Source organism: Pongo abelii, chromosome 20 (assembly GCF_028885655.2).
Source record: "Pongo abelii isolate AG06213 chromosome 20, NHGRI_mPonAbe1-v2.0_pri, whole genome shotgun sequence".
Classification (NCBI taxonomy): domain Eukaryota; kingdom Metazoa; phylum Chordata; class Mammalia; order Primates; family Hominidae; genus Pongo; species Pongo abelii.
Genome location: NC_072005.2, coordinates 22556982 through 22573653, shown reverse-complemented (window position 1 = coordinate 22573653; position 16672 = coordinate 22556982). Strand labels below are relative to the sequence as shown.

Here is a 16672-nt window from a genome sequence, read left to right as displayed (position 1 = left end):
AAAATCTCATTTTCACCCTCCATTCACCATCCCCTCCCACCTCCTAATACTGTTTGCTCTTCCATATGAAACAAGGCCCTTGTCTGCCTAAACTTTGCAATCCTTGAAGATCTTAGAGTTGGTACTTCCTCTTCTTGCAATACTCTTTTGGAATTCAATTCTTTTTCCAACATAAATCTAACTTTGTTTTACTTTACAAAGTCTAGAAACTACCACAAAACAATAACAGTTTCATCTTCAGTAAGACCCTCCCAATCCCCTTTCGTCTTAATCTTAACTGCATCTGCTGTGGGTCCCCAACTTTCCAGGGCTATGTAGTTTCTCTCAGGATAAAGCCGTCTTCCATGGCTGGGGTGAGCAGGCTGGAATATCTGCAGAGAAGACTCCCCAGAAAAAACTAAGTGGTCTTTTAATAACTTCCTTTTGCAGGCTCAGTATTAGCCTTAGCTTAGAGTCACTGGGCTCAGGCTTTAATTTTCATGTCAGAGTTATTCATGTGGTTTTTGAAAGTAAGTGTTTGAAAAATTCAGCAGAATTACTCTAACACAGTGTACATATAAGGGAAGGAAATTTTAAGGTGCTTACATTTTATATCTCAATAAGATAAGCAAAAGTATCTATTCCTTTCAGACAATAAATGTATTATTTTACTATTTCCATTAAAAATCATATAGTAAACAATTAGTCATATGGGAACATTTCTAGAGGGTACAAAGTTTCAGCTCATAAAATTTAGCATGAAACTCAGACAGCAATATAACAGGATATAGAATAGAGATATTCACGGTTACAAATTTACCCTGCAAAAAGAGGAACTGATGTTTTCATGAATCTACATAACTCACCAATTACCTACCATATTTTATTGTGGAAAATGTGTGCACTTTCTGAAGCCAAAATGGAAGAGAGATTTTTCCTATTTTTTTCCTTGGTAGCATTCTAAAAGTTAAGCCTTGAAATTGTTTAAAATCACCCAGCCATAAAAAACAAACCAGAGAAAATTCCTAAACTCATTCTGAGAAAAGGGTAAATAAAAATTTTTGCCAGGTGCAGTGGCTCACACCTGTAATCCCAGCACTTTGGGAGGCTGAGGCGGGTGGATCACGAGGTGAGGAGATCGAGACCATCTTGGCTAACACGGTGAAACCCCATCTCTACTAAAAATACAAAAAATTAGCCGGGTGTGGTGGCGGGCGCCTGTAGTCCCAGCTAGTCAGGAGGCTGAGGCAGAAGAATCACTTGAACCTGGGAGATGGAGGTTGCAGTGAGCAGAGATTGCACCACTGCACTCCAGTCTGGGCGACAGAGCGAGACTTGGTCTCAAAAAAAAAAAAAAAAAAAAAAATTAACAAATGGAATATATAATTAAATATTAATTTTATTCCGAAATTCATCTCTTTTTTGCCCTTGGTAAATATTTTCTTATCTTTCTTTCAATCCCTACTAACAAAATGCAATTCAGTTAAAAAACTGAGGTCAAAATAAGCGACCAAATCTTTTCAAGGTACAGATGTGTCTGACTCATGTTTCAATCAGGCCATCCAATCACTTGAGAGATTCTCCTACTCCATTCTGCTCACTTAAGTGCCCAATAACCCCTTCTCAGGAGACTCTGAATTAAGCCCCAGTGAGTGCCCCAGGTGTATTTTACTTTGCAAGTTCTTGCACCATCTCACTGGATCACTGTTTTTTTTTTTTTTTTTGGGATATTATTTTTGATTTCACGGATTCTCACTATTTTTCTTTCACTATTTTTTCATTATATTTCTTTCCCTATTGTTTTGCCCCCTTAGAGAACGCAGGGGGCAGAAATTATTTCAACGTTTTTCCCGCAATATCAGCAACTGATTGGCTGACCAGCAAGAAATGGAAGCTGGGTTGGGTCTTCAAAAAATGGAAGCTGGGTTGGGTGAGGACACTCTTAATGTCTCAAGGGTTAGCTTTTCAAAGGAAGAGTATGCCAGGAGATTCCTCTCAATTCCAGGGCATCCGCCTGCTTCCCTGAAAGGCTACACTCCATACCTCAGATTGTCCCATGGGAGAAAATGACCAGGAGCTGATATTCACTAGACACTCTAGCAGACATAGCCATGGGGGGTATTTTAGTTAATTCCCAGACAGTACTGAAACCCAGGACCAGGAAAAAAAACTGAAGAATGGCTGAAAACACATCACTCCATAAAGTTTCCAAAGGAAAACATTTACCCCAAAACATTCTGATAAAATCTGTGGGCCTAGGAGGAAAAAAAAAACAGTACAAAGATTTTTTACAACGCAGTGTCAGGGGATAATTTTTTGCTTTCTTCTCATGGAAAATATTTACAAACAGAAAACAAATATTAGGAAAAGTGCCATCCAATGCTTTGTTAAAAAATAATTAAAATATGGTATCAAAAATTTACACTAAAGGACAAATAGTAGGCCGGGCACGGTGACTCACGCCTGTAATCCCAGCATTTTGGGAGGCTGAGGTGGGCAGATCACAAGGTCAGGAGTTCGAGACCAGCCTGGCCAACATAGAGAAACTCTGTCTCTACTAAAAATACAAAAATTAGCCAGGCATGGTGGTGTACACCTGTAGTCCCAGCTACTCAGGAGGCTGAGGCAGGAGAATTGCTTGAACCTGGGAGGCGGGTTGGAGTGAGCCAAGATCAGGACACTGCACTCCAGGCTCAAAAAAAAAAAAAAGGACAAATAGTAATGTGAATCAGAGAGGAAAAATTGACATTTGGGAAGGTAACAATGAACTGGAAATTTTATATTTTACTGCAAGCCAGAGATAGGCTGCAGGAATGGGGGTTTGGGAGTACACATAATACTCTCCTTGGGATACCTGTAAAAAATGCAAGGGAAAATCAGTCCTCTGAGGAGTGTGAAAATAATTAATAATAATTAAGTGGCAGGCAATTAGACTGAGGTGGCTCTAGTCCCTGATATCTACTTTTTTAAAAATCTAATTCGGCCGAGCGCACCGGCTCACACCTGTAAACCCAGCACTTTAGGAGGCTTAGGAGGACAGCTCACCTGAGGTCGGGAGTTCGAGACCAGCCTGACCAAAATGGAGAAACCCCCGTCTCTACTAAAAATACAAAATTAGCCCGGCGTGGTGCCACATGCCTGTAATCCCAGCTACTCAGAAAGCTGAGGTAGGAGAATCGCTTGAACCCGGGAGGCAGAGGTTGCACTGAGAGGAGATCGCGCTGTTGCACTCCAGCCTGGGCAACAAGAGCAAAACTCCGTCTCAATAAAAGAAAGAAAAAAAAATCTAATTCAAGTGCATTTTTTTTTTTTTTGTAAAGTATACATTGGGGGAAACAAAACTCAGGCTTAAGCAACTATAAACTACAATTAACCTCTGATTATATAAATGGGAAATTCCCATCTTGATTGTACAAACTGAGAAACTACGTAACTGTACATAACCAATTACTGAATTTGGTTTTCTTCATTGTGCACCTTAAAAAAATCTTTCCGTCAAATCCCTTCCATAGACCATAAACTACAAACCATAGCTGGGTGCTCTACAATCTTTGAATCACTTTTTGATTAAATTATTTATTACTTTAGTGGTGACTGCCATAAATTTTTAATAGAAGAGAAGAGGGACTGGAAACCTCACAGGACCAAAGCTCTTCCCGTTCATGAACCCGCACCCGGAGTCAGGATTCTCCCCCGACGCCCCTCCCGTGGTCCCTGCACAATCTGGGAGAGACGCGGCCATGCGGGTGCAGAGCGACCCAGAGAGGGCTCCAGGCCAGGGCACAGTCACAGCGCATGGAGGAGACAGGTCGCCCGGGGTCCCGCAATCAGCGCAGCCGCCATCTTATGGCTGAAGGAGACTGAGGTCGAGATGGGCAAGAGGAACTCCAGGAGCAGATTGTGGAGCTGACTGCGGAGGCCTGAGTCCCGCCACACCACTTTCCCACAGGTTCCAATCAGCCCCTTCCCTTTCTCGGAATGTCCGACCCGGCACTCTCACCATTTCTAGGCTGCCAGGCGCACCTGGCATGTTAGCTGTGGATCTTCCAATACTGCAGGCTACAGGGCCACAGAGGCTGAAGACACAGAGCAGTGAAGACGAGATCGGGAACTGCAGCTGCAACAAGAAAACAACGGCCCCGCCACATCTCGGATGCCGCCTTTTCCGCTCCAGCTGCATGCCTGATTGGACGGTTCCCAGCCCGGAGTCCCTGATTGGATAATTCTTAAATCCCCGCCTCCTCAGATCCTGAGTGACAGAAGATGTGATCAGATGCTGGACTGAAGGAAGAGTGATGGGCCGCGCGGTGGCTCACGCCTGCAATCCCAGCACTTTGGGAGGGAAGCCCAAGCGAGTGGATCACCAGAGGTCAGGAGTTCGAGACCAGCCTGGACAACATGGCAAAACCCCGTCTCTACTAAAATTAAAAATTAGCCAGGCGTGGTGGCGGGCGCCTGTAATCCCAGCTACTCCGGAAGCTGAGGCACGAGAATCGCTTGAACTCGGAGGCGGAGGTGGCAGTGAGCCGAGATCGCACCACTGCACTCCAGCCTGAGTGACAGAGTGACAGTCTGTTCCCCCGCTCCCCCCCAAAAAAGAAAAGAGTGACAGTCTAGGCTGCAGCCTTTTCAGGCGGGGCTTCCTCCCTGAGCTAAGTAAGCCAGGCCAAACCCAGAGGGTATTTGCATTTAACCTTTTGTGTAAGGTCATATTCTTTCATAAATAATGTATTATATGGTTATTCACAAATGAAAAGAATATAATAAAAATTATCTAAAAATTTCTGATTTTATGACCTTCCTGACTTCTGTTTTTTTCATCAGATTGCCTGAGATTTTAAAAAGAAGGCAATCCTCTGAAATAAAATGTGAGCTACATGTGAATTTTAAATTTTCTAGTAGCCAAACTTTAAAAAGAAAAACAAACAAAAAATGTGGTATTTATTGTAGCAATTTAATTAACCCAGTATATCCAAAATATTATCATTTTAATATGTAAGCAAAATGTACGTTATTAATGAAGTGTAGATATTTTTTGGAACTTCATCTTTGAAACTAACTCTGTATTTTACATTTCTAGCACATCACCGTTCAGACCAACCACATTCCAGGCACTCAGTCACCACACATGGCCAGTAGCTGCCACATTGAAGTGCAGCTCTGACCTTGGGAGCGAAGGGCCAGAAAAAGCTTTTCTGCCAAAGCTGAAAAAAGAGCCTTTCCCTACCAACATCTCTCTTCAGCTCTGAGGGAGGAACAGATAGTAGCCATAGAAAAAGTAGAGGACAGCAAGAAAAAAACAGCCACAGGTAGACCACTGCTGGCCACCTGTTGTCCACCTTTCTTCCAGAGCTCAGAAGGTGAACTAAGGATGGTAAGGCCATAGGAGAAGAAATCTCTATGTCTTCAAACCTGTGCACAGTCTTGACCTCCAATGTTTAGATATGAAAAAAACAGATTACAGGCAAACTTACTTTTCTATTTGTCCTTGGCCTTAATGGTCAGGCCGTGGTTATCTGTTTTCTCCTGTGGTATGGGGGACGGTGTGAGTATAGGCACCAATTACATGCATACATGTCCATATATATTTCTGCATTACTCAGCATTCTCTTACGAGGCATCCAACTTCAAATCGGGGAAAAATCAGTACCTATAGGGTGCCCACTGTTAGAAGAGAACTACTAATCAACTTGTCAATGAATCATGACATCCTATCTGCACTGGGTGCATGTATTAATTAGCTATTGCAGCATAACAAATCATTCAAAACTTATTTGCTCATAATTGAGATGGTCAGCTATTTGGGCTGGGCTCAGTGAGGCCATTCTTTTTGTCTCAGCTGAGCTCCTCCAGACATGTATCTTCAGCTGTTTGTTGAATAGGCAGCTGTGCTTCTGGGGATGAGCTTCTGCTTCTGGGGCTGTCAACAGGGGCACCTTGCTTCTCCTCCCCGTGGTATCTTATCCTCCAGCTGGCTAACATCAGCCATTTTTCATGGAGATGGTAGCATTCTGAAAGAAAAATAGAAGCAATCAAGACCTTTTGAGCCTAGGCCTCAAACTAGTACATTGTCATGTTCACAGGTTTCTACTGCCCTGAGTGATAAGGCCAGCACTAGGGTTTGGAAAACATCCTGGATCTTGATGGGAACAGCTTTAAAAGCACCTGGCAATGGGCATGGATACAGGAAAAACTAGAAATTGCTACCATTTTTGAAATCAGTGTCATTCTGCCTTTTTTTTTTTTTTCATATGTGGTTTATAGAACCCTTTCACATCAAGAATCTTGTCCAAAGACACACAGCTACTAAGTGGCTGGGCTGAGACTCAGGATCAACTCTGTCAGACTCCAAAGCCCATCCACCTCCATAGATGACACTACTAAAGTAGCTGCCCTAGACCCTTGAAATCCTGGAGAGTGACACTTCTACAATAGGGGCCAGATTCCTTTTATTTTAATTTTACTAATCTATTTAACTTCTTTTGAGACGGGGGTCTCACTCTGTCACCCAGGCCAGAGTAGAGTAGTGTAATTTTGGCTCAGTGTAACATCCTCCTCCCATGTTCGATTAATTCTCCTGCCACAGCCTTTCAAGTAGCTGGGATTTCAGGTGCTTGCCACCATACCTGACTAATTTTTATATTTTTAGTAAAGACGGGGTTTCACCATGTTGGCCAGGCTGATCTCAAACTCCTGACCTCAAGTAATCTGCCTGCCTCAGCCTCCCAGGGTTCTGGGATTACTAGCGTGAGCCACTGCAGCCAGCCCACATTCCTTTTACGTTTGTGCCAATATAGTATTGTTTATCATTGGGAATAATCCTCTCAAGAATTTGCAGAAGTGCACAGTGGCTCACACCTGTAATCCTAGCATTTTGGGAGGCTGACGAGGGAGAATAATGTGAGCTCGAGTTCAAGTTCAGCCAACATAGTAAGAATCTGTCTTCATGAATAAAAATTTAAAAATTAGCCAAACGTGGTGCATGCCCGTAACCCCAGCTACTTGGGTGGCAGATGCAGAAGCAGAAGGATCACTTCAGCCTGGAAGGTCAAGCTGCAGTGAGCTATGTCTGGATACACCACTGCACTCCAGCCTGGGTGATAGAGTAAGACCTTGTCTCAGAAAAAAAAAAAAAAAAAAAAGAAAGAAAGAAATTGCAGAAGCATTTGAAAAAGAAAGAATACTTTGTATTTGTAGCTGATGGATAAGTTTAGAAAATAAAAGCCCAACAACAGATTATTTATTTTTCATCATAGAAAAAATTGGAAAACTTTTAAAAGGAAAATACTGTAGAAAAGTTAAATTTAAAAGAGTTTGAATGGGCAAAGAATGATTTGCAAATTGGGCATCCTGTGGAGCCAGAGTAGGCTCAGAGAGACTGCAGCATAGCCACATGGTGGAAAAAGATTTATGGGCAGAAAAAGCAAAGTAACATACAGAAAATGGGGGTGAGATACAGAAACAGCCAGATTGATTACAGCTTGAGATTTGCCTTACTCAAACATGGTTTAAACAGCTGATGTCCTTTTACTGCCAAAAACACAGTAGTTGGTACAAGAGTGGGTTACAGTCTATTTACATATCAAGTTAGGTTTCAGTTTGCTATGTACAGAAAACCTATTGACAAAAATTAAACAGAAAAGAAGGTAGCTTTAGGCTATAATTGATTTAATAGTTTCTCCCTTTTGGTCATCTTCTCAATTTTGAGAGATAGACCAAAACCTTAGACATTGATAGCATCAGTCACCATCAAAAGTGTACTTATTTAGTCTCAAATCCCACTGTGAAATAGCAGAACTGTGGGTTTTGTAAAGTAAAAACAAGGACTTCAGGTTATTATTTTTTAAAAGAATTACAGTAGAAGGGAACTCCTTGTGTTAAAATCTGCTGTTTACAGAAGAAAACAAAACCCGAACTGCTTTAAGATCACCTATTTCCTTACATTTTTAGTTTATATCACATTTAGCATGAGTGACTCCACAGAATAATGGATTTTTTAAAACTTATCAGATATTTCCTCATGTTTTTTTCCAGATAATTTTATTCTCTACCAGAGGTGGTTTTTTTTTTTAAATCATTGGTTCATTTTGCTTGATATCATATAATACGTATTATTTTATTTCAAGCTTGTCTTATCTGGCAGGTTTATGAGATACCTCCAGGTTGTGTGATTTAGTAGTTCATTTTTTGCTATGGCTGGGTAGTATTCTCTTGTATGAATGAGATATAATTTGTTCATCTGTTTTTCTAGTGATGGATATTTAGGCTGTTCCCTGCTTTAAGCTATTATGACTAAAAGCTCTATAAACATTCTTGTACAAATACTTTTTGGTATATATTTAAATTCCTTTAATAGCATTTAAGTGACACCTCCTTACATTTCTTAGTGGTTTCTCCAGAGATAACTATATGCATCTGTAGCATACCACGATCTACCTAGAGTTTATACTGTACTATTTTAATAAATGTAAAATATGAAAAACTTTCTGTTGAAGAGTTACAATTACTTCCTTCTATTCTTTGTGCTATTCATACATTTTACATCTACACATATATCTCACAATACTGTGTGAGATAATTTTTCCTTAAATAGTCATAAGTCTTATAAAGAAATCGAGAGGAAATAGTATTTATAAATATTTGGAGGTAGATACTTTGGGGCTATTACTTTGGGGCTACTTATAAATATTTGGGGCAGATACTTTGGGGCTAACAGAAACACTGTTTCTCCTTTAAATTTTACCCACAATGTTTGCGTTTTTAAGTACATCTTGTCTACAGTAATTATTACTGTGGTGTCTTAGTGGTGATTTTCTATTTTGCATTAACTTCTATGTGGATTAGTACTTGGAATTTTGAAAAGAAAAATTTTTTCTCTTTTTTTCTACTTCTTTCTTTCTCTCTCTCTCTCTGTCTCTCTCTCTCTTTCTTTCTCTCTTTCTTTCTTGCTTGCTTGCTTTCTCTCTTTCTCTTTTTGAGATGGAATTTCACTCTTGTTGTCCAGGCTAGAGTTTAATGGTGTGATCTCAGCTCACTGCAACCTCCACCTCCCAGGTTCAAACGATTCTCCTGCCTCAGACTCCCAAGTAGCTGGGATTACAGGCATACGCCACCACGCCCAGCTAATTTTGTATTTTTGGTAGAGATGGGGTTTATTCATGTTGGTCAGGCTGGTCTCGAACTCCCAACCTCAGGTGATCCAGCCTCCTCAGCCTTCCAAAGTTCTGGTATTACAGGCATGAGCCACGGCAACTGGCCTTCTTTTTTTCTTATTTGTATTTTTCTCTATCTTTATGGATTCATGGATTTTTTTTTTTAATTCTCTGGGTGTTAATCCAATGTTGATAATGTTTATCGTGTTTTTCACATTTTTCCAGCTTGGGCTCCTGGGAAGTCTTTCAGGTTGATTTTCTCTGACATGGCTGCTTCTGTTGTTCATAAAGCACTTTTAAACTTTTTAGCTTAACAATACTCTACCTTAACTTGGATTTTCCACTCCAGTGCTAGAATTATCTATTATTACAAGTAGTCTTGCTTTTTTTGTTGAAGAATAGTACTTAGAAACCATGATATGAGAGCTAGGTATGCCCATTAATACTGGGGTGTCACTGCTTCTCCAACCTCTCAGCAAACAGAGTTTGGAAAGGTACATATTAATATTGACTCCTGTATGAGTACATCTCTCTCTTTCTCCCTCTCTCTCAATAGGTATGTTATGATACACGCATTTATCAAAATATTCCCAACTCCAGTCTAGAATTCTCTTCTTTTTCAACTTCAGAGAGATGCAGGCACTAATTTTATATATATATATATATACACTAACATATAGAGTGCTTTTAAAAATTGCTAATCTATATGCTTATAGACAAGCAATATCTACCAGAACACAATGTTTGTGTTCAGTTCTTGAGTCTTGCAATATTTAATCAAAATATTGTTATTCAAAGTGATTTACACCAAGTCCTTTCATTCCAACCTTCTTCAATAGGGTTAGGTGATACATTTCTAATAAGGGTAAACTCTTCTTTTTACTTCCTGCATTTTATCTGAATTTTCCCCAAATCCTTGTTTTTTCTAATTTACAGAGAGGAAAATTTATTCTTTGTGATGTACAGTTCCATAGGTTTTGAAAACTGTCTAGATTCACATAGCAATCTTCACAGTACCACACAGAACTGTTTCATTGCCCCTAAAATTATCTGATGCTTCCTATTTGTAGTTAACTCTACCCTCATCTATTCTTTGGTGATCAGTGATTATTCTCTTTTTATTCTTCTTCTTTTGTAGGGAGGTCTTTCTATGTTGCCCAGCTTGTTCTCAAAATCCTGGGCTCAAACAATCCTCTCACCTCAGCCTCCCAAAGTGCTGAGATTATACACTTGAGCCATCAAGCCTGGCCTGATTATTATCAATCCTTATAATTTTATTTTTCTACAATGCCGTATACTTGGATTATATAATCTGTAACCTTTGGATTTTACTTTCTTCAATTAAAGAATTGCATTTTTGACTCATCTATACTGTGATGTCGATCAATTTTTTTTTTATTGACAACTAGGATTCTATTGTAGGTATGCACTGGTTTGTTTATTCATTCACCTGTTGAAAAGCATCTGGTTTACATCTAGCTTTTTGCAATTACAAATAAAGTGAGCAATAGATATCCACAAAAAGTTTCATTTGAGCATTAGTTTTCAGTTTACTTTAGTAATGACCTAGCAGTGGGATGTCTTGGTAACATAATAAGTGTCTGCTCAACTTTATAATAAGCCACTAAACTATTTTCCAAAGCTACCATACCATTTCATATTTGTAGATCTATTTAATCCAAATTTTCATTGACAGTCTTTGAAATTTTTATTTTCATGATTGCCATTATCATAATTGTATGCTATCTCATTGTTATTCATGCTTTATTTTTTTCCATTTCTGTTGGGAAACCGGAATTTTATAATCAATGCAGAAAGAAATGTATAAAATGCTTAGGGATTAGCCTTGGATTCTGGAAACTGACTTCCAGAAATCTGCTATGCAATTAGAGCTTTACAAACATTAAAAAAAAAAATTATAGTTTACTCTCTGTGGTTTTCTTTTTCTTTCTTTCTTTCTTTCTTTTTTTTTTTTTCTGAGACAAGGTCTTGCTCTGCCGCCCAGGCTGGAGTGCTATGGCGCAATCTCTGCTCACTGCAACATCTGCCTTTCGAGTTCAAGCGATTCTCATGCCTCAGCCTACCGAGAACCTGGTATTACAGGCAAATGCCACCACGCCCAGCTAATTTTTGTATTTTTAGCAGAAACAGGGTTTTGTCATGTTGGCCAGGCTGGTCTCAAACTCCTAACCTCAAGTAATCCACCTGCCTTGGCCTTCTTTTTCTTTCTTTATTTTAAGAAAGATTCTCCCTCAGCCAGGCAGGAATACAGTGGCATGACTGCAGCTCACTGCAGCCTCAACCACCTGGGCTCAAGCAGTTTTCTCACCTCAGCTTTCCGAGTATCTGGGACCCCACTCATGTGCCACCATGCTCAGCTAATTTATTATTGTTATTTTTAGAGGTGAGGTCACACTATGTAGCCCAGGCTGGTCTCAAACTCCTGAGCTAAAGTAATCCTCCCACCTCAGCCTCCCAAAATGCTGGGAATTACAGGCAGGAGTCATCACATCCACACTGATATTTTATTTTTTATATCAAAATATGAAAACTAGCATTGATGTCCATAAATAGACTCCAAGAAAATGTTATACATATTAAAAAAGTAATTTCCAAAGCCAATACTAAAATTGAAAGCAATTGAAATAAATAAAAATAACTAAATATGATATAGATAATATGACCAGAAAAAGAGATTAGCTTTTCTGACTTTATTTTTTTCCAGCATCATTTATTAAATAGGGAATATTTTCCCCATTGCTTGTTTCTATCAGGTTTGTCAAATATCACATGGTTGTAGACATGTGGTCTTATTTCTGAGGTGTCTATTTTGTTTCATGGTGAATGTGTCTGTTTTTCTTTTTACCAGTGCCATGCTGCTTTGGTTACTATAGCCTTGTTGTGTAGTTTGAAGTCAAGTAGCATGATGCCTCTAGCTTTGTTCTTTTCACTTAGAATTTTCTTGGCTATACAGGCTCTTTTTTGGTTCCACATGAATGTTAAAGTAGTTTTTTCTAGTTCTGTGAAGAACGTCAATGGTAGTTTGATGGGAATAGCACTGAGTGTATAAATTACTTTGGGAAGTATAGCCATTTTCATGATATTGATTCTTCCTATCCATGAGGATGAAATTTTTTCTATTTGGTTTTGTCCTCTCTTATTTCTTTGAGCAGTGGTTTGTAGTTCTTTTTGAAGAGGTCCTTCACATCCCTTGTTAGCTGTATTCCTAGGTATTTTATTTTCTTTTTAGCAATTGTGAATGGGAGTTCATGCATGATTTCACAATCTGCTTGTTTATTGTTGGTACTTGTGATTTTTGCACATTGATTTTGTATCTAGAGACTTTGCTGAAGTTGCTTATCAGCTTAAGGAGCTTTTGGGCTGAGACAATGGGATTTTCTAGATATAGCATCATGTCATCTGCAGAGACAATTTGACTTCCTCTCTTCCTATTTGAATACCCTTTATTTCTTTCTTTGACCTGATTTTCCTGGTCAGAACTTCAAATACCACGTTGAATAGGAGTGGTGAGAGAGGGCCTTTTGTCTTGTGCTGATTTTCCAGAATTCTTCCACGTTTTGTCCATTCAATATGATATTGGCTGCAGGTTTGTCATAAATAGCTCTTATTATTTTGAGGTATGCTTTTTCAATACCTAGTTTATTGAGAATTGTTAACATGAAGGGATGTTGAATTTTGTTTGTTTGTTTGAGACAGAGTCTCACTCTGTTACACAGGCTGGAGTGCAGTGGCACGGTCTCAACTCACTGCAACCTTTGCTTTTTGGGTTCAAGGCATTCTCTTGCAACAGCCTCCAGAGTAGCTGGGATTACAGGCACCTGCCACCATGCCTGGCTAATTTTTGTATTTTTAGTAGAGATGGGGTTTCACCATGTTGATCAGGCTGGTCTCAAACTCCTGACCTCGTGATCCACCTGCCCCAGCCTCCCAAAGTGCTGGGATTACAGGTGCGAGCCACTGTGCCCAGCCAAGGAATGTTGAATTTTATTGAAGACTTTATCATTAGTATTATTATTTTATTTTTTTGAGAGGGAGTCTTGCTGTGTCACCCAGGCTAAAGTACAGTGGCACAATCTCGGCTCACCACTACCTCCACCTCCTGGGTTCAAGTGATTCTCCTGCCTCAGCCTCCCAAGTAGCTGGGATTACAGGTGCACACCACCACCCCTGGCTAATTTTTGTATTCTCAGTAGAGACGGGGTTTCACCATACTGGTCAGGCTGGTCTCAAACCCCTGACCTCGTGATCCACCCATTTCGGCCTCCCAAAGTGCTGGGATTACAGATGTGAGCCATCATGCCCAGCCCTTATTGAAGGCTTTTACTGCATCTATTGAGATAATCATGTGGTTTTTGTCATTGGTTCTGTTTATGTGATAGCTTACATTTATTGATTTGTGTATGTTAAATGAGCTTTGCATCCCAGTGATGAGGCCAAATTGTTTGTAGTGGATAAGCTTTTTGATGTGCTGCTGGATTCGGTTTGTCAGTATTTTATTGAGGATATTCACATCAATGTTCTTCAGAGATATTGGCCTGAAGTTTTCTTCTTTTGTTGTGTCTCTGTCAGGTTTTGGTATCAGAATGATGCTGGCCTCATAAAATGAGTAGGGAGGAGAGTCACTTCTTTTTAACTGTTTGGAATAGTTCCAGAAGAAATGGTACCAGTAATATAGCAGTTATTAAGAAATTATTTTAGGCACTTAGCAAGTGTAAAAAGGTTCTCAGTGAAATTTTTCTTTAATAGAAATCAGCCAAAAACCATCTCTTTTCTAACATAAAGCAGCCTGAAAAGTCAAGCCGCAAGCATAGATAAGCAAACTAGAACCTTGCATAGATGAATGTGGGCAGCTGTACTGAAAGCCAGGTCCACCCATTATGGCAATTTCCCCTTCCTTTTCTTTGTCCCCTCGTGTGCAGTTGTTGTGGAGCCAGCCAGGTAGAGGCCACATTTGCATAATAAAGATTGGGGTGGGAAGGCAAGTTTTCTTGCGGGCTATGTAAATGGTACATCTGGTCAAACCAATCCTTTGAACCCTATGTAAATCAATCACCCCCTCTTCTAACCTCTTTAAAAAATCAGTTGCCACTGGAAACCTTGGGTGCCCCACTTTCTCTGCATGAGAAAGCTCTCTCTCTCCCTCTCTTTCTTCTTTATTTCATCTATTAAACTTTCTGCTCTTTAAACACACTCCAAGTGTGTGTGTCTGTGTCATTAACCTTCTCAGCATGAGATGATGAACCCTGGGTATTTATCCCAGACAACAATGCTGCTTCACCAGCTCCTTTTTTTACCTTTGGTAGAATTCAACTGTTAGTCCATCTGGTTCTGGGCTTTTTGTGTGTGTGTTTTTTTGGTTGGTAGACTATTTATTACTGCCTAAATTTCAGAACTTAGTTGGTCTGTTCAAGGATTTGACTTCTTCCTGGTTTAGTCTTGGGAGGGTTTATGTGTCCAGAAATTGATCCATTTCTTCTAGATTTTTTAGTTTATTTGCATAGAGGTGTTTATAGTATTCTCTGTTAGTAGTTTATACTTTTGTGGGGTCACTGGTGATACCCTATTTATCATTTTTTATTGAGTTTATTTGATTCTTCTCTCTTTTATTCTTTATTAGTCTAGCTAGTGGTCTATGTATTTTATTAATTTCTTCAAAAACACCAGCTCCTGGGCCAGCCATGGTGGCTCATGCCTGTAATCCCAGCATTTTGAGAGGCAGATCAGCTGAGGTCAGGAGTTCAAGACCAGCCTGCCCAACATGGTGAAACCCCGTCTCTCCTAAAAATATAAAACTTAGCCAAGCTTGGTGGTGCATGCCTGTAATCCCAGCTACTCAAGAGGCTGAGGAAGGAGAATCATTTTGAACCCAGGAGGCCAAGGTTGCAGTGAGCCAAGGTCTTGCCACTGCACTGCAGCCTGGGCAACAAGTGTGAGGCTCTGTCTCAAAAAACAAAATAAAACAAAGCAAACCAAAACAAAACAAAAATTCAGCTCCTGAATTCATTGATCTTTTGAAGGTTTTTCATGTCTCTATCTCCTTATCTTCCTCAGTTTTGCTCTGATCTTAGTCATTTCTTGTCCTCTGCTAGCTTTTAAATTTGTTTGCTCTTGCCTCTCTAGTTCTTTTAGTTGTAATGTTAGGGTGTTGATTTGAGATCTTTCTAGCTTTCTAATGTAAGCATTTAGTGCTATAAATTTCTCTCTTAACACTGCTGTAGCTGCATCCCAGAGATTCTGTACATTGTTTTTTTGTTCTCATTGACTTTAAAGAACTTCATGATTTCTGCCTTAATTTCACTTCGTGATTTCTGCCTTAATTTCATTATTTACCCAGAAGTCATTCAGAAGCAGGTTGTCCAATTTCCATGTACTCGTATAGTTTTGAGTGAGTTTCTTAATCTTGAGTTTTAATTTGATTGCACTATGGTCTGAGAGACAGTATCATATAATTTGAGTCCTTTTACATTTTCTGAAGAATGTTTTACTTCCAATTATATGATTAATTTTAGAGTAAGTTCCATGTGGCACTGAGAAGAATGTATATTCTGTTGTTTTGGGGTGGAGAGTTCTGTAAATATCTATCAGTTCCACTTGATACAGAGCTGTGTTCAAGTCCTGAATATTCATATTAATTTTCTTTCTCATTGATCTAATAGTGATAATGGGGTGGTAATGTCTCCCAGTATTATTGTATGGAAGTCTAAGTCTCTTTGTAGGTCTCCAAGAACTTGTTTTATGAATCTGTGTGCACCTGTATTGCATGCCTATATATTTAGGATAGGTAGCTTTTCTTGTTGAATTGATTCCTTTATAATTATTAAGGGAGGAGACCACCCCTCATATTGTCTTATACCCAATTTCTGCCTCCAAAGAAAGAAGAAGTAAAAACTAAAAGGCAGAAATGAAATCCACAGGCAGACAGCCCGGCGCCATGCCCTGGGCTTGGTTAAAGATTGACCCTGACCTAATTGGTTATGTTATCTATAGATTCCAGACATTGTATGGAAAAGCATTGTGAAAATCCCTGTCCTGTTCTGTTCCATTCTGATTAATGGTGCATTCAGCCCCTAGTCACATATCCCCTGCTTGCTCAATTGATCACGACCCTCTCACACTTAACCCCTTACTGTTGTAAGCCCTTAAAAGGACAGGAATTGCTCACTCAGGGAGCTTGGTTTTTGGAGACATGAGTCTTGCTGAAGCTCCCAGCTGAATAAAGCCCTTCCTTCTTTAACTTGGTGTCTGAGGGGTTTTGTCTGTGGCTTGTCCTGCTACATTTCTTGGTTCCCTGACTGGGAAGCGAGGTGATTAACAGATGGACGGTTGAGGCAGCCCCTTAGGCGGCTTAGGCCTGCCCTGTGGAGTATCCCTGCAGGGGACTCCGGCGAGCTTGAGTGACACGGATCCTGAGAGTGCTCCTGGGTAGGCATTTGCCCTGGTGGAATGCCCAGTGGAATGCCTTGTCAGAGCGGTGCAAGGCAGTCCCCCATGGAGGATCAACGCAGTGGCTAAACACTGGG

At 39.9% G+C, this 16672-nt stretch overlaps 2 protein-coding genes across 2 annotated transcripts in view; both read right to left on the bottom strand.

Annotated features, from left to right (window-relative positions):
• Positions 1-4157, bottom strand: part of LOC100444690 (zinc finger protein 729) — a 33593-nt gene extending 29436 nt beyond the window's left edge. Inside the window, 1 exon segment of the mRNA XM_024237285.3 lies at positions 3980-4157. Coding sequence (XP_024093053.3) covers positions 3980-4009 — 30 coding nt within the window. The 5' untranslated portion in view covers positions 4010-4157.
• LOC100443599 (zinc finger protein 257) overlaps positions 1-16672 on the bottom strand; it is a 247528-nt gene that overhangs the window by 29436 nt on the left and 201420 nt on the right.